This window comes from Eschrichtius robustus, chromosome X (genome assembly GCF_028021215.1).
Source record: "Eschrichtius robustus isolate mEscRob2 chromosome X, mEscRob2.pri, whole genome shotgun sequence".
Lineage (NCBI taxonomy): Eukaryota > Metazoa > Chordata > Mammalia > Artiodactyla > Eschrichtiidae > Eschrichtius > Eschrichtius robustus.
This window is the reverse complement of record NC_090845.1, coordinates 21,789,795-21,808,799: the sequence shown is the minus strand read 5'-3', so window position 1 is coordinate 21,808,799 and position 19,005 is coordinate 21,789,795. Positions and strand designations below refer to the sequence as shown.

The 19,005-nt window shown below is 40.9% G+C and overlaps 1 protein-coding gene across 2 annotated transcripts in view; it reads left to right on the top strand.

Annotated features, from left to right (window-relative positions):
• Positions 1 to 373: 373 nt before the first annotated feature.
• PCYT1B (phosphate cytidylyltransferase 1B, choline) overlaps positions 374 to 19,005 on the top strand; it is a 139,668-nt gene continuing 121,036 nt past the window's right edge. For both annotated transcript variants that reach the window (XM_068533627.1, XM_068533629.1), the window contains exon 1: positions 374 to 625. In XM_068533627.1, the coding sequence (XP_068389728.1) occupies positions 509 to 625 (117 nt within the window). In that variant the 5' untranslated portion in view covers positions 374 to 508. The remainder of the gene's footprint in view (positions 626 to 19,005) is intronic.

Sequence of the window (19,005 nt, the reverse complement as noted above, 5' to 3'; positions counted from 1 at the left end):
CCCGTGTCCCCTGCACTGGCAGGCAGATTCTCAACCACTGCGCCACCAGGGAAGCCCCGCGGTTTTTTCTTATCTGGGAAGTGCAGCCGGGGTCCCTAGACCAGAATGGACCTTTGCAACTGAATTAAACAGGAGAAACAAAAGCAGCAAGTTCGGGCCCCCAGGGCACGGTCCGCCAGCCAATGGGGCCCGGCCGCTCCCCGGCGGAGTGGTACTATTATGACAGTAGCCAACCAGCGCGCTCCATGCAAATGAGGTACTGTATCCAGCACCCGCAGCTCCTGTGCCGTCTGGTTGTTATAGTGATAAACTGAGGCCTTGCCTCTTGGGTTTTTGGAGAAGGAAAGTGGTGGGGGTGGAGGATAACCTCTTTACTTCCCCCTGGGAAGACAGAAGGGACGAAGAAGGGGGATGGGTGGGGGAGAGAAAAATACGTGACAAAGAAAACATTCTCTGCCTAGGAGGAGACTCTCAGAGGGTGTAGAACTGGAGGCAGCATTCACTGGCCATGCCAGTACTTACCACTGATGCTGAGTCAGAAACAGGTATCCCAAAATCCCTTTCCAATGAGCCTCCCTCAGAAACCATGGAGGAAATCGAGCACACATGCCCACAGCCTCGACTGGTAAGTAAAGACAAAGGATGCAAATGTATGCGTGGCTATGGCACAAAAGAGTTTCAGCGAGGAGCTCTTTTATACGCCCGCAGCCAGCGAGGAAAGCGATGCTTAGAGGATTTTCATGTAAATGAGAATAGAGCTACCGCCTAATCCTTCTCAGCTGTTTATACTTAGCTTCTATACCGAGCGCTGCTCTTAGCTTACAAAGCATTATTGTATTGGCTGGGTAGGAAACGGGCTGCTTGGGCTATGCTGTGTTTTTGTGCCTTGGGAGGAGGGGATGGGCTTTTTTCTTTTAGGTGTATTCTCATCTAAAGATACAGATCCTATGGTACAATTTTAAAATGGCATTCTCTTCACAAAGCTTGAGACGAGTCCGTTGTTAAGTTCTAAATTTTAGGTAAGGAATGATTCTGTCCTCAACTAATTTTGGTGCCTAATGTCAGTTTTGGAAAAATGAAAACGACATGGAAGCCAAACTTCCCCATTCGTTTGAAAATTTCAAAATAAATAAGTAAAAGGGTCCCTCAGTGATGTGTTTAGAAATAATGTGCATCTTAAATGAATTGTAAACATTTCCGGAGCGTGCTGTGAGGGTTTCTCTTCAGGTAGTGGGAACCTGGAGCAGCTACATTTACTTGGAAAGGGGCTGCATGCCTTTCATAATGAAAGTGTGGAAACGGGGCACTCAGAGCTTCCTTGCATCTCAGTTACTGGTATCCCAAATTTCATCAGCTTCTCCACCACTGGTCATGATTCCTTAAGTAAATGTGGAAGGTGGTTCTCAAACACCTCAACGTGTATCCTCAAGGAATCAAAAACACCAAATGGGTGGTGGATTTTCTGTGGCCTGAAGTCTTCGGGAACTTGGGGAGACCTCTCTTTGGACCCTCAAATCCAAGCAACATACTAGTTAGAGCTTCTCTCTCTGTAGCGATTTCCCTCGAGTTAAAAGGTGCAATATTTTGATTGGCTGTGGAGTTTGACCCTGGGAAGAGGTTTTTTTAAAAAAGGATTTTGTGATGTAGCATTTTTTGTGAACTCCCAAAATGAGGGCTCACAGATTTCAAGGCCAGTCCATCATGTAACTGTTATTTCTTCATAAGGGTTAATGAGGGTTCAAAGGGAGACTTAGGACAATTTCGTAAAACATGAAAACCAAGAAAGTTACATTAGAGCACCTAGGGCTTTTGTTCACTGTGTTTCTATTTTTAAAGATATATTTTCTTAGGGAAGTTTGATATTAACTGCTCCCCAGCGCTTAAGCCACTTGCTGAACAACATACACAATGTAGTACCTGTTTCTGATGGGATACAAACCATCCCCATAAGTTTGTTACCAAGGGATTCCTTTGAGCCACTAAACAACTCTTGGTTAAGCACTGCAAAACAGCAACAACAACAACAAACTGACCACTAAAAGCTTGTTATGAGATCACCCAGAATATATATATATATATATTTTTAAAATTTTATTTATTTATTTTTGGCTGCATTGGGTCTTCGTTTCTGCACACAGGCTTTCTCTAGTTGCGGCAAGCGGGTGCTTCTCTTGTTGAAGAAGAGGGGCTCTAGGCATGCAGGATTCATTAGTTGTGGCACGCAGGCTCAGTAGTTGTGGCTCGCCGGCTCTAGAGTGCAGGCTCAGTAGTTGTGGCGCACAGACTTAGTTGCTCCGCAGCATGTGGAATCTTCCCGGACCAGGATTTGAACCCGTGTCCCTTGCATTGGCAGGCAGATTCTTAACCACTGCGCCACCAGGGAAGTCCATCACCCAGAATATATTTTTTAAAGTTAAACTCAATGTTCAGATTTGCGTCACACACCTTCCTGACAGGTCAAGGGCAGGGGAGAGGGGGGCATCCGGTTCCTGTTTGTGTATCATTTCAGTCTCTCGTGCCTACTTCTTTTCCTTCCCTTTTTGCCTTTTAGCTATTCTGCTCCTTGGTTGCTTCTGCCTGAGAGGGTGGGCAGAGGAAATCAAGGGAAGGAAGAAAGTTCAAGTACTTTCTACTTTCACTTGTGACAGCTCACCCTGGAGGTTAACTCCCAAGAACCATACAAAGCTGGCAGTGTTACACCTCCACCTCCCTGCCAGTTTAGAAATGAGGAAACTGAGGTTCAGAGAGGGTAAGCGACTTCTCCAAAGCCACATTGCTTTGAAGGGCTGTAGAGCTGGGATTTGAACACAGAGCTCTATACCTGCAAAGTGGAAGACCTTTCTCCTGCAACACACCTTTAAGTGAGATACATTCTTTTTCCATCTTTTTGGCAGTTCTGGCTTAAAATGCGTGTGTGTGTGTGTGGGAGTGTGTGAAGGATGTACAGAATTTGAACTGTTAAAGTGATTGCTTTGATCTACCTTTGATAAAAATTTCCCATGTTGTTCATCATTACTGTCGTCTATTGAAAATTGGCTCTGTTTAAATAGGGGCTGCAACCAATTTATAAACCACTACTAAGTTTTTTGAAGCACCTTTTCTCTTATCAGCAAAATTGGGTCATTGTGGGGTTATATTCTAAATTTAGATTTACACTTAATAATGAAGGCACATATTAACTACCTAGTAACATAGTTTGTTGATGAAGAGAGTGGCAAGTGAAAATATTAAATTAGGATTTCTTTTTATGTTTTTTAGTAGTTTCTGTTGATCTTTAACTTTGCTAATATCTTCATATTTCAAATTATATAAATTCTGTTTCTCCCAGTACCCAAACATATTGCCCCAAGTCAATCGTGGGTCCCTCAGAGCATGGCTGCTGTGTTGTTTAACTAACTTTGGAAAGTGCATGGAAGACTTGAGAGATTCCCCTCCAGAGGACAGGCTCCTTCCCCCACGTGTTACCAAACTTGGGTTCATAAAGTTTAGAGGAAACAGGACACAATAACAAAACATTATCTTAAAAAAAAGTAGCATTTACCAGAGTGGTTGTGATTGTATTAGCCGAGGCACACACTGGTTCCCCAAACTCACTCTAACTTTACCTAGAGATACGGAAAAGGACATTTCTGGGTAAATAAAGGGCCATAAAGCTTTACTGCAAGTCCCAGAATGTGACTTTATGTCACTGAATGTCACCCTCTGTAAATACGAATTTTATTTAAATCTCAGCAATCGTGTAAAATGCCCTTTTTAAATGAACCATGCTCTTGATTTAGCCTGGCACTTGAGAAGGTGTGTACAAGTGTCCCTGTCTACATGCATTTGTCTATATATTATTTACAGTGAAGGCTGTTTATTTGTGATCCGGGTTAGCTCTGCCCACAGTGATTGAGTACCTACTACGTGCTGAGCTCTGAGCCCTGTGGTACTTTGTGATCCAGAGATTCTAGAAGAGACTGGCACACAAACAGATTGCTTTCATACAGGTTGAGAAGGACACAGCCTGTGAAGGGGTGTGTTCCCAGGTGCAGTGGGGGCAGAAAGGAGAGAGCGGCGAACTCCTTGACAGCGAGTCCACGTTTGCCAGCGGGATGTTGAGTAGAAACCTGTCTTGTCCTCACCGTATCCCTGGTGTCTAATACAGAGCCTGGCATAGCCCTTTAAGGAAAGGGAGTGGGAAGCTGGCATACCTAAATACACAGGACTTTAAAGCAATCTATACTTTAGACCCTTGTAAGTAGCAAATTGATAAGGATATTGAAGATACAATGGAATCATGTTCAAGGGGGAACTTTTCTGGAAGGTATACCTGTAGGTTTTCCACCTGCCTTTTTTTTTGTTGGAAGAAAATATAAGAAAGAGTAAATAGAATTAAATAACACTGATAAAGAAATTAGAAAAGAAATAGAAAATTACCTAGGTTTTATGATAGAGCCTTGGAAATGAAAAAGGGCTGGTTCGATCTGCCACGTTAGCAGGAGTTCATTTTGGACTTTACTTCAAAGTGGAGCAGTGCCAAGAGACTGCTGTCTTGCAGAAGGTGCATTATGTTCATCGGGAGGTAGGGCACTCACCCGCTAGTGCTCAGAAAGATGACCAGGTTTCCAGAGACATCCTTGGCTTCCTTTACTAGCCTCGCCATCTATTTAGCTACTCAGACAGCATACATTTTAAAAGCGAGATACTTACTGTGCTACGTCAGTGAAAATAAACAACCATGAGCTTCCTTGGGCATTTACTGTGGTCGACTGGAATTCTGTCCAAGGTTATTATTAGACATCTTCCTGCTGGTCTTGTTCCAAATGCAACATCCATTTCTTGCAGATTGGTAATAGTCGGGCATATTGAACATGGGATCAATGAATTAGTTTCTCCCATTCTTTTCAGTTTATTCTTTCACTATCGCTCCAACCCTCCTTCCCCAATTTGCTTAATGCTGAACTCCTTATGGAGGATATTAATATAAATCAAATATAAGAAGACAGTTCTGTTCTTTGTTTTATTTTGGCATTTGAGCATCCAGAAATGGAAAGGGTGTGTCCTCATTCAGGCAGTGAGGGGGATTTAAAGTATTCAGTGACGCAGGGCTTTAGAAGGTAACTGAGAGGAACCTCAGCCCCTGACCAACGATCCACAATTAGCCAGCTGCTCAGAAACTTCCACACACAGCAAGGCACCAGGTGCTGTGGAGAGAAATAAAAGAAATAATCCAGAGCCCCTGCCCTTGAATATCGTTTTCATTTAACAGGAGGCAGTAGTTTGGTAGGTGGAAGCATGCCAGGATGCTGAAATCCCTTAAGAGAACTTTTTTTTTTTTATAAGTTTGGCTTTAATATATTGGGCTTTCTACAGCATTTAAGCTATATTTTATCCATTGAGCAGAAGTACCTCACAGCAGGGGGACTTCCCTGGTGGTCCACTGGGTAAGACTCCACGCTCCCAATGCAGGGGGCCTGGGTTCGATCCCTGGTCGGGGAACTAGATCCCACATTCATCAAGCATGCCGCAAGTAGGAGTCCGCATGCTACAAGTGAAAGATCCCGCAACTAAGACCTGGCACAGCCAAAAAAAAAAAAAAGTACATCACAGCAGGGAGTACTCCATTATCCTGATCCCCAAGTTAAGACAAGTCCCTGCATTTGAAGAAAAGATGCAGCTTGCCGATCCCAAAACATTTTTGGATATGGAAAGGATCAGTCTATTTCTGAGGGGATCTTAAGCCCTCAACTGTGAGTGGCACACTCCAGCTGCTACAGTAACGCTGTCCAGTGGAAATACAATGTAATTTAAATTTTTCTAGTAGCCACAATTTAAAACGTTCTTCTAAAAGGTGAAATTATTTTCAATAATATATTTAATTTAATCTGATGTATCTCAAATATTATCATTACAAATGTAATCAATATAAAAATGATTAATGAGGTATTTTATATTCTTCATACCAAGTCTGAAATCTGGTGTGTCTATTACACTTACAACACATCTCAGTTCAGACTAGCCAATTTCAAGTGCTCACTAGCCACATGTGGCTTTAGAGGGAGCTCAGACACCTGCCCAGGCCTGTGGAGGATGAGCTCTGAGAAGCCACAGTGATAAATACATTTCATGTTGCATAGCACACACGTGCATGTATTTACTCAGAACTAAAAAAAAAAATCACCTTCCTTTACTTCATATTTTACACTCACTTTCTCTGCTCTCCTATTCTGTGTTTTTAGTAATCTACGTGAGAATTAATAAGTTTGAAGTTAGGGGTGGGGTAGTGGAGAAGGAGAGTACTGGATGGATGTGGGAGACTTTAAAGGAGGTAAATGCACCAGGACTTGTAACTGAGCCTGAGGGCGGGCAGTATCAGGACGACTCAGTTTTCTGGCTGCAGTGAGTGGGTGCCACCCCTGAGGTGGGAGCATCCGGGAATAGCAGTTTGTGAGAGTTAATGTTGGGGATACCATGGGGACGTCCATTTGAAGGTGTCTAGTTAATGTTTGGTTTTGGAACTCAGAAGAGAATTCTGAGCTGGAGATGTTGATCTGGGAGACATCAGCATGGAGGAGATGGAAGTGGAATCGAGGTAGTGAAATTGATGGGAGCGAAATTAGTCAGTTTCTGGACTGATGGAAGAAGTGGATGGAAATGGTTAACTAGCAAGAGTGCCTCAGGATAATCCTACTACGGGGTAATTCTAGAAAATAACTGACCCTGAGCCATCCTATCAGGTTCTTAAAAGGAGTAAAATCGAAGAGCTGTAATTAAAGCTATTAGAAGCCTCCTTGTATCTGTCTGTCTCTACATGAAATCTGGTTAAATTAATCTACTTTATCCCAGAATCTTTCCAGGCTGTAACCCTGAGGAACACCATTTAAAGAGCCAATAGAGGAAGGATCATGAAAAGAGGACAGACATCTCAAATATCTGGGAGATCAGGGGTACCAAGGGCAGGGTAATTCTGTGGAGGGAATATCCGATAGAACCCAGTGCAGCAGAGAGATCACATGAGATAATAAGGGAAAGTCTCCTTTGGATTTAGGAAGAAGAGGTCAATCATGATGTTTCAGTGAAATGGTGAAAACAGAGACCAGATAGGTTGAAGAGCATTTAGGAGGTGGGGAAGTAGAAGCTTGAATGAGAGGAGAAGCATATAGAGTGTATAGGACCCAAAGGTGGATAAATCAGGGTTTAAGATTGAGAGAAGCTAGCTTTTCTCTCCTCTTCTTTTTTTTTACTTCCATACTTCCCTCCAGCCTTCTTTCCTTCCATCATCCAGGATGTCAAAGCTTCTGGTTGGCTCATTCTTTTAAGATGGTACCAACTTGCAGTTAAATATGAATGGGAAAGAGCCAGTGGGAGAATGTGAAAATGATGGGGAAAATTGATGAAGGGAATGACCCTTAGACTGGAGATGTTGGGATCCAGTGCACAAGAGGAAGAATTGGCTTCACGTTGATAAAGAGATACCTCTCCCACTGTCTTGGTAAAGAAGCTGGTAAGGATGTTTTGGGTTATAAGGGGAAGGGTATAGAAAGTCGAAAGCCTCCCTTATCTGATAGCCTCTGTTTTCTCTGTGAAGGTGGAGGCAAAGTCATAGTGACTTGGTTCTGGTAGGTGCAGAGTGTAATTATGGGACAACCTGGGAAGTCAGGTCCAACCCCAAGGTATTTCCTCTCCACAGGCCTCCAGGCTGGGGCAGGGGCAGTAGGGGAAGGTGGAAAGGCTGAGTGATTCCTCATGAGAGATGTGGTATTGATGAGCAGAAATGGATCTGTTCCTTTATGGCCTTTGGGGCTCCATACCAACCCCCAAATCAAGGCAGATCCAGATCTGTAGCCCCAGGGGGAACCGGACTGACCTACAGCGAAAGGGCTGGATGCTGGCAAGTCAAGTAGGCTGCAGCTTACTCTCAGCTTGCTGGAACCCACAATCTCATTCCAACATCAGTTTTGCCATTGAATTAATTATCGTGTGGGCTTCAGCAAATCACTTCTCCTCTCTGGACCTCAATTCTGTGACCCACTATGGTTCCAGTTTCAAGACTTTTCCAGTTCCAAGACCGTGATTCTAGCTTCCATAGCCATGGAACGTGGTTCACCACAGTGTTCTCTGTTTGACCTGATGCTCATATCAAAAATCAGGGCTGGGGACTTCCCTGGTGGCGCAGTGGTTAAGAATCCGCCTGCCAATGCAGGGGACACGGGTTCGAGCCCTGGTCTGGGAAGATCCCACATGCCACGGAGCAACTGGGCCTGTGAGCCACAATTACTGAGCCTGCGCGTCTGGAGCCTGTGCTCCACAACAAGAGAGGCCACGATAGTGAGAGGCCCGCACACCGCGATGAAGAGTGGCCCCCGCTTGCTACAACTAGGGAAAGCCCTCGCACAGAAACAAAGACCCAACACAGCCATAAATAAATAAATAAATTAGTTAATTTTAAAAAAAATTAAAAAAAAAAATCAGGGCTACCCCACTCCTCACCTCCCTTTGTTTTATCCATTTAGAGTAAAAACAGGTTGAATGATCTTATGGCAAGACACACTGGCAAAATGTGCATAACAAATGTTCACAAAATACTTTGGAACTTTATATTAATGTCGTACGAACCACTTTTGCTGTCTTCCGCTTTATTCTTCAGATGCTTCTTCAGAAAGATTGGATGTATTCTGAATCATGTGTTGAATATTCTAGTCATTGTTCAAAGAAACCTGTGTTGAATCTCTTTTTAATGTGAACAATAGCCTCCTAATTTATCTACTTAATAATACTGAAGTTCAAAATACTGGGTTTTCCACATGAAAAGGTGCTCAACATCACTAATCATTAGAGAAATGCAAATCAAAACTACAATGAGGTATCACCTCACACCAGTCAGAATGACCATCATCAAAAAATCTAGAAACAGTAAGTGCTGGAGAGGGTGTGGAGAAAAGTGAACCCTCCTGCACTGTTGGTGGGAGTGCAAATTGATACAACCACTATGGAGAAGAGTATGGAGGTTCCTTAAAAAACTAACAACTACCATATGACCCAGCAATCCCACTACTGGGCATATACCCTGAGAAAACCATAATTCCAAAAGAGACATGCACCACAATGTTCATTGCAGCTCTACTTACAATAGCCAGGACATGGAAGCAACCAAAGTGTCCATTGACAGAAGAATGGATAAAGAAGATGTGGCACATATATACAATGGAATATTACTCAGCCATAAAAAGAAATGAAATTGAGTTATTTGTAATGAGGTGGATGGACCTAGAGTCTGTCATACAGAGTGAAGTAAGTCAGAAAGAGAAAGACAAATACAGTATGCTAACACATATATATGGAATCTAAAAAAAAGTGGTTCTGAAGAACCTAGGGGCAGGGCAGGGATAAAGACACAGACCTAGAGAATAGACTTGAGGACACGGGGAGGGGGAAGGGTAAGCTGGGAGGAAGCGAGAGAGTGGCATGGACATATATACACTACCAAATGTAAAGTAGATAGCTAGTGGGAAGCAGCCGCATAGCACAGGGAGATCAGCTCGGTGCTTTGTGACCACCTAGAGGGGTGGGATAGGGAGGGTGGGAGGGAGATGCAAGAGGGAGGAGATATGGGGATATATGTATATGTACAGCTCATTCACTTTGTTGCACAGCAGAAACTAGCACAACATTGTAAAGCAGTTATACTCCAATAAAGATGTAAAAAAAACCCATACTGGGTCCTCTTTGAGGTATAGCAGTATGGCGTTGAACTCCAGGGGCCTTCTTTAACCGATGCTGCCCATCTAAGAATCATATTTGGGCTTCAAGACCAACAGTGGGTCAGGCCATAGTCCTGCGACTCCTGCATCTTTTGCCGGTGCCCATACAAAGCTTCTCAGTGATCCTTAGTGAAATAAATGTAGAAAGATTTATTCCATCTGATCACTGGAGGCACGACGAAAAGGAGAAAGCAAGGAAGGTAGAACAAACTAAGTCATTGCAAAATAGGCCTATTTTCTTCCAATAATTTCCCAGGTAACAGCCTCTGCCTTGCTAGGATCTGATTACCTGTTGCTGGCCTCAGACCATAGCATTATTGTTTTAACATTCCTACCTTCCTCTTTATCCCAGCATGAACCAGGTTGTGTGGGAGGCTGGGGAAGCTGACCCTGCTCGGGGACAAAGAGACAGTTTAGCACTCAACAGTCTTGAAGACACACTTGAAAACACAGTGATTCGAAAATAAAGCAGCAAACCCTGGTAGTGTGCGCCTGTGTAATAATGTACAGGGCTAGCCTGTGGATTCATTTTCATATCATCTTCTCATCCCTGCCAAAGTTTTTGACTTGGCGATTTTTGTTTTCCACTCAGTAATTCATGCACACTGAACCTGATGTCAGTGTAAAAGGATGCTGAGGGCTATTTAAACTGGCATTTAAGAAAAAGAACAACAACAACAATAATAATAGGTTAATAGAAGCATCATGAATGGTGTGTATGGCCCATTGGCAACCAAATGTTGTCAAAAGCTTGCTGCTGGTACTCATGGGCTTCTGTGCTTCATCTCTAGTGGGCCTGAGATTGTAGGCGAAGTCACATAATACTAAATTCTGTTGTACCTCCAGATGGTTTAGCTATAAGGTCATTGTTCTATAGTGACTTCGGGGCCAGAGGTCTCACTCACTTATTTTCCTCCATCGGCAAATGAGGGAATGGAACAACTATTTATGGTGCATACTGTGTTAGGCGCTGTGCCGGCTGCTTTATGTGGGTTATCTTGGTTAGCCAGGCTGCAGACCTGTAAAATAAGAATGACTATTCCCCATCTTATAAATAAGAAAACCAAGCATTAAGTAATTCCCCAAAGATCAAACACTAACTCATAAAGCTGGGCTTTAAAATTCAGTTTGTCTGACTTCTAAAGCCTCCTGTTGCCACTACACACAGTTCTCCCACATAAATGAGCCGAGAACCACCTGCTCAAGCTCCCAGGTGATTCAGAAACAAGATGTGTTTGGATGCACTTTGAGAAGTGCTGTATTTAGCTCTGCCATGTTACATTTGGCACATGCTTTGGCACTTTGGCACTACGAGTGGAAACAGATCAGATGTCTAAGCTCTTTGTAGTAAATTTAGAAATTCAAAATAAATATATTTGACCCAGCACTTCTACTCCTAGGAAGGTTGTACATACGACCACCAAAGACTAGTATTAAGATGTTCTTAGCGGCATTATTCATAATAACCCCAAAGTGGAAACTACCCAAATGCCCAGCAGAAGTAGAATAAATAAATCGTAGTATAGTCACACAATGTTATGCTACCCAGCAATGAGAATGAAGAATCTACAACCACCTGCAAAAATAGGGATGAATTTCACAAACATAATATTGACTGAAAGAAGCCAGATATGAAAGAATATACACTACACCATTCCATTTCTATTAAATATTTTAAAAGTAGGCAAACTAACCTATGATGTTAGAAGTCAGGATAGTGGAAGGAACACAGGATGGATGCTGGCAGTGGTTGGTTACTTGATCTGGATGCTATACGTGTTCAGCTTGTGGAAGTCCACTAAGTCGCACACTTAGGATATGTGCACGTTTCTGTATGTATGTTATTCTTTTTTTTTAATTTTTAAATTTTATTTTATTTTTTATACAGCAGGTTCTTATTAGTTATCTATTTTATACATCTTAGTGTATATATGTCAATCCCAATCTCCCAGTTCATCCCACCACCACCATGCCCCCCGCCACTTTCCCCCCTTGGTGTCCATACATTTGTTCTCTACATCTGTGTCTCTATTTCTGCCCTGCAAACCAGTTCATCTGTGCCATTTTTCTAGGTTCCACATATATGCGTTAATATACGATATTTGTTTTTCTCTTTCTGACTTACTTCACTATGTATGACAGTCTCTAGATCCAACCATGTCTCTACAAATGACCCAATTTCATTCCTTTTTATGGCTGAGTAATATTCCATTGTATATATGTACCACATCTTCTTTATCCATTTGTCTGTCAGTGGGCATTTAGGTTGCTTCCATGACCTGGCTATTGTAAATAGAGCTGCAATGAACATTGGGGTGCATGTGTCTTTTTGAATTACGGTTTTCTCTGGGTATATGCCCAGGAGTGGGATTGCTGGGTCATATGGTAATTCTCTTTTTAGTTTTTTAAGGAACCTCCATACTGGTCTCCATAGTGGCTGTATCAATTTACATTCCCACCAACAGTGCAAGAGGGTTCCCTTTTCTCCACACCCTCTCCAGCATTTATTGTTTCTAGATTTTCTGATGATGGCCATTCTGACCGGTGTGAGATGATACCTCATTGTAGTTTTGATTGGCATTTTTCTAATAATTAGTGATGTTGAGTAGCTTTTCATGTGCTTCTTGGCCATCTGTATGTCTTCTTTGGAGAAATGTCTATTTAGGTCTTCTGCCCATTTTTTGATTGGGTTGTTTGTTTTTTTAATATTGAGCTGCATGAGCTGTTTATATATTTTGGAGACTAATCCTTTGTCTGTTGATTCATTTGCAAATATTTTCTCCCATTCTGAGGGTTGTCTTTTCGTCTTGTTTGTAGTTTCCTTTGCTTTGCAAAAGCTTTGAAGTTTCATTAGGTCCCATTTGTTTATTTTTGTTTTTATTTCCATTACTCTAGGAGGTGGGTCAAAAAAGATCTTGCTGTGATTTTGGTCAAAGAGTGTTCTTCCTATGTTTTCCTCTAAGAGTTTTATAGTGTCCCATCTTACATTTAGGTCTCGAATCCATTTTGAGTTTATTTTTGTGTATGGTGTTAGGGAGTGTTCTGATTTCATTCTTTTACATGTAGCTGTCCAGTTTTCCCAGCACCACTTATTGAAGAGGCTGTCTTTTCTGCATTGTATACTCTTGTCTCCTTATCAAAAATAAGGTGACCATAGGTGCGTGGGTTTGTCTCTGGCCTTTCCATCCTGTTCCGTTGATCTATATTTCTGTTTTTCTGCCAGTACCATGCTGTCTTGATTACTGTAGCTTTGTAGTATAGTCTGAAGTCCGTGAGCCTGATTCCTCCAGCTCCATTTTCCTTTCTCAAGATTGCTTTGGCTATTCAGGGTCTTTTGTGTTTCCATACAAACTGTAAGATTTTTTGTTGTAGTTCTGTAAAAAAAATGCCATTAGTAATTTGATAGAGATTGCATTGAATCTGTAGATTGCTTTGGGTAGTATAGTCATTTTCACAGTATTGATTCTTCCAATCTGAGAACATAGTATATCTCTCCATCTGTTTGTGTCATCTTTGAATTCTTTCATCAATGTCTTATAGTTTTCTGAGTACAGGTCTTTTACCTCCTTAGGTAGGTTTATTCCTAGGTATTTTATTTTTTTTGTTGCAGTGGTGAAAGGGATTGTTTCCTTAATTTTTCTTTCTTTTTTTTTTTAATTTTTATTGGGGTATAATTGCTTTACAATGGTGTGTTAGTTTCTGCTTTATAACAAAGTGAATCAGTTATACATATACATATGTTCCCGTATCTCTTCCCTCTTGCATCTCCCTCCTTCCCACCCTCCCTATCCCACCCCTCTAGGTGGTCACAAAGCACCGAACTGATCTCCCTGTGCTATGCGGTTGCTTCCCACTAGCTATCTATTTTACATTTGGTAGTGTATATATGTCTATGCCACTCTCTCACCCTGTCACATCTTACCCCTCCCTCTCCCCATATCCTCAAGTCCGTTCTCTAGTAGGTCTGTGTCTTTATTCCCGTCTTGCCACTAGGTTCTTCATGACCTTTATTTTCCCTTAGATTCCATATATATGTGTTAGCATACTGTATTTGTTTTTCTCTTTCTGACTTACTTCACTCTGTATGACAGACTCTTAACTCCATCCACCTCACTACAAATAACTCCATTTCATTTCTTTTTATGGCTGAGTAATATTCCATTGTATATATGTGCCACATCTTCTTTATGCATTCATCCGATGATGGACACTTAGGTTGCTTCCATGTCCTGGCTATTGTAAATAGAGCAGCAATGAACATTTTGGTACATGACTCTTTTTGAACTACGGTTTTCTCAGGGTATATGCCCAGTAGTGGGATTGCTGGGTCGTGTGGTAGTTCTATTTTTAGTTTTTTAAGGAACCTCCATACTGTTCTCCATAGTGGCTGTATCAATTTACATTCCCACCAACAGTGCAAGAGTGTTCCCTTTTCTCCACACCCTCTCCAGCATTTATTGTTTGTAGATTTTTTGATGATGGCCATTCTGACCGGTGTGAGATAGTATCTCATTGTAGTTTTGATTTTCATTTCTCTAATGATTAATGATGTTGAGCATTCTTTCATGTGTCTGTTGGCAATCTGTATATCTTCTTTGGAGAAATGTCTATTTAGGTCTTCTGCCCATTTTTGGATTGGGTTGTTTGTTTTTTTGTTATTGAGCTGCATGAGCTGCTTGTAAATCTTGGAGATTAATCCTTTGTCAGTTGCTTCATTTGCAAATATTTTCTCCCATTCTGAGGGTTGTCTTTTGGTCTTGTTTATGGTTTCCTTTGCTGTGCAAAAGCTTTTAAGTTTCATTAGGTCCCATTTGTTTATTTGTGTTTTTATTTCCATTTCTCTAGGAGCTTGGTTAAAAAGGATCTTGCTGTGATTTATGTCATAGAGTGTTCTGCCTATGTTTTCCTCTAAGAGTTTGATAGTGTCTGGCCTTACACTTAGGTCTTTAATCCATTTTGAGTTTATTTTTGTGTATGGTGTCAGGGAGTGTTCTAACTTCATACTTTTACATGTACCTGTCCAATTTTCCCAGCACCACTTATTGAAGAGGCTGTCTTTTCTCCACTGTATATGCTTGCCTCCTTTATCAAAGATCAGGTGACCATATGTGCGTGGGTTTATCTCTGGGCTTTCTATCCTGTTCCATTGATCTATATTTCTGTTTTTGTGCTAGTACCAAACTCTCTTGATTACTGTAGCTTTGTAATATAGTCTGAAGTCAGGGAGCCTGGTTCCTCCAGCTCCATTTTTTGTTCTCGAGATTGCTTTGGCTATTCGGGGTCTTTTCTGTTTCCATACAAATTGTGAAATTTTTTGTTCTAGTTCTGTGAAAAATGCCAGTGGTAGTTTGATAGGGATTGCATTGAATCTGTAGATTGCTTTGGGTAGTAGAGTCATTTTCACAATGTTGATTCTTCCAATCCAAGAACATGGTATATCTCTCCATCTATTTGTATCATCTTTAATTTCTTTCATCAGTGTCTTATAATTTTCTGCATACAGGTCTTTTGTCTCCTTAGGTAGGTTTATTCCTAGATATTTTATTCTTTTTGTTGCAATGGCAAACGGGAGTGTTTTCTTAATTTCACTTTCAGATTTTTCGTCATTAGTGTATAGAAATGCAAGAGATTTCTGTGCATTAATTTTGTATCCTGCTACTTTACCAAATTCATTGATTAGCTCTAGTAGTTTTCTGGTAGCATGTTTAGGATTCTCTATGTATAGTATCATGTCATCTGCAAACAGTGACAGCTTTACTTCTTCTTTTCCGATTTGGATTCCTTTTATTTCTTTTTTTTCTCTGATTGCTGTGGCTAACACTTCCAAAACTATGGTGAATAATAGTGGTGAGAGTGGGCAACCTTGTCTTGTTCCTGATCTTAGTGGAAATGGTTTCAGTTTTTCACCATTGAGGACGATGTTGGCTGTGGGTTTGTCATATATGGCCTTTATTATGTTGAGGAAAGTTCCCTCTATGCCTACTTTCTGCAGGGCTTTTATCATAAATGGGTGTTGAATTTTGTCGAAAGCTTTCTCTGCATCTATTGAGATGATCATATGGTTTTTCTCCTTCAATTTGTTAATATGATGTATCACGTTGATTGATTTGCGTATATTGAAGAATCCTTGCATTCCTGGAATAAACCCCACTTGATCATGGTGTATGATCCTTTTAATGTGTTGTTGGATTCTGTTTGCTAGTATTTTGTTGAGGATTTTTGCATCTATGTTCATCAGAGGTATTGGCCTGTAGTTTTCTTTCTTTGTGACATCTTTGTCTGGTTTTGGTATCAGGGTGATGGTGGCCTCGTAGAATGAGTTGGGGAGTGTTCCTCCCTCTGCAATATTTTGGAAGAGTTTGAGAAGGATAGGTGTTAGCTCTTCTCTAAATGTTTGATAGAATTCGCCTGTGAAGCCATCTGGTCCTGGGCTTTTGTTTGTTGGAAGATTTTTAATCACAGTTTCAATTTCAGTGCTTGTGATTGGTCTGTTCATATTTTCTATTTCTTCCTGGTTCAGTCTCGGCAGGTTGTGCATTTCTAAGAATCTGTCCATTTCTTCCAGGTTGTCTAGTGTATTTTTGATTTCAGTTATTGTATTGTTCATTTCTGTTTGTTTGTTCTTTAATTCTTCTAGGTCTTTGTTAAACATTTCTTGCATCTTCTCGATCTTTGCCTCCATTCTTTTTCCGAGGTCCTGGATCATCTTCACTATCATTATTCTGAATTCTTTTTCTGGAAGGTTGCCTATCTCCACTTCATTTAGTTGTTTTTCTGGGGTTTTATCTTGTTCCTTCATCTGGTACAAAGTCCTCTGCCTTTTCATTTTATCTATCTTTCTGTGAATCTGTATGTATGTTATTATGTAAGACTAAGTTTAAAGATATTCTGATCACCGTAATAGGGAGAGAGTATGCTCTACCACAGATTTCCCATTTCCAAACAATTCTGGTGATCTAATAGGTAACACTCTAGGGAAGAGTATCAGATCCTACCTACAGTTACAGTTCTTGGCTGCTCACAGAGCTTCAATGTACTCAGTCCTTCCAGGAGTCAGTATACCCAACCCCAAAGAGAATGTAGATAAGCCCTTGAATTAAACTTGCCTTATTTCTAGGGCCAGTCCAGCCCTAGTCAGGTAATCTGTGAATTAAAATCCATGGTGCCCAATCTATATGTGTTGTCTAACAATGGCCTGGCCTCATGGTTTGTAGGCTCAGAAGGAAGTGGATGGAATTGGTTAGCTAACAAGGGTGCCTCAGGATAATCCTGCAAATTGCAGAAACGCTGACCCTGAGCCGTCCTATCAGGTTTTTGAAGGGAAGGAAAATGAAGAGCTGTGGTTAAAGCAATTAGAATCCTCCCTATATCTGCCTATCTCCATATGCAATGTGGTTAAATTAATCTACTTTACCCTCCAGTCTTCCAGGATGTTACCTCGAAAAACAACATTTAGAGAGTCAATAGAGGAAGGGCCATGGAAAGAAGACAGAGAGGTATTTCTCAAAAAGGTGGGAGATCAGGGTCCAAGAGCAAAGCAATCACCTCGTTGGCAGGTACACTTACACAGGTTTTCCATATATGTATTTTTTTTTTTTATTAAAGAAGTCATCCAGTTTGCAGAACCAGTCTTCTTTGGAACATCTTTCTTTGGAAAATCTTTCTTCATTGGAACATCTTTAGTGGCTCAGAAAAAAAGGGTTTTATTATTGAAATAGAATCTAGCAAATACCTCAAGCTGAGACATGTTAGAAATATCTGTACTTCCATCCAACTGTATAGCAAACCTCCCACACTGCATAATTTGTTCTAATGCTTGTTTCTTCCAGTCTTCAGCAATGTTTTCTATATGTCTTCCAAATATATTTGCTGACAAAGGAATGCATTTTTTTTAAGGAATGCATTTTTGTTTGACATCAATTTTTTTCTACACATTAGAGCAGCCAGTTTTACTGTGACTTGAAGAGCAGGTGTTTCTGCAATGAGACTTTTGGTTTTTCTCTATTGAATTGTAGCAACTCAAAAAAGGCTTCTAAACATTTATCATTACATAGAACGTTATTTTGTGAAGTACAGGATTGAGTATCACATCTTGAAATGTTGCTGAAAAAAATCAAAGAGATTTGTCTGCATGTTCTGAATGCTTCATTTTTAAGTATCATGGTAATTACAATAGCTTCATACCATCATTAGCTAATATCTCAAGGTACAATATATGCTCCAGGTGAAGTTTAATGCTAATAGCACATATTTCAAATAGTCTTCTTTGCGATCATTTTCGATTCAGCTCTCTTTTTGTCAAATCTAATGAGGCCATCATTGTTCACACCTGATAATGTGGCTGGTGCAGAACTTATACAAAGGGTAGAAGGGTCAGCTTGGCCACTTTTTTGGTGTTAGTTTGTGCTTATGGTATCTTTACTTTCCTATTTCATTGCAGGAAATGTTTTAAGCCACCTGCTGATCTTGTGAGCATTGGTTTAGTTAAAACTAGGTAATATAATCCACAAAGGCACTCATATAGGCCCAGGTGAACTGTATTTTACTGCAGTAAGCCGAAAGTAAATGAAAATATCAGGGGACCCAGGCCACCCTTCTCTACTGTAACGACTTGCATTCTTCCTTTGGAACACCTTGTAGAATTAAAATTCTACAACATAGAATACATAAACATATATTTATGTTGACAGAGATGGGGCACCAGGGTAATTTTGGAAATTATAGTTGGTTGTTAGTAATCCTTCCTTTCTTGTTTTTTAACATGAAAAAATAAATTTAGACACAAGTGTTGCTCTCTGATGGATTGTTTTGCGCATCCCATGTTAGAAAACCCTGGTCTCCATATTTTAAATCTTGCCCTGGGATCCATCCATGAGTGAGAGAATTGCATTCTCAGACTGCATGTTTGACCCCTTGTAGAAATGCTTTTTTGAACTGCTTTTTGGTCCTGGGGCTCTGCCTTACAGGGAGGGTGCTACAGAGACAAACATAAAAAACAGGATTGTCTTTATCAGGAGGATGTCATTGAATATGTTGGTGTCGCTATGGCATCACCCAACATGCCCCTTATAAAGGCACCATGGGAGGAATTTCAATAAAAACTTGGCATCAGGAAATGCTGTGCTTCTCCTCAGTATCTCTTTTGGGTTTTGCCTAAAGAGAATATTAACTTCGTCTTCCTCTTTGCTTTGACTGCTGGGAGCTTAAAGCCATTTTTGTGCCCTGCCCCCTGAAATATAGAGGACCATGATAGACATTCCTG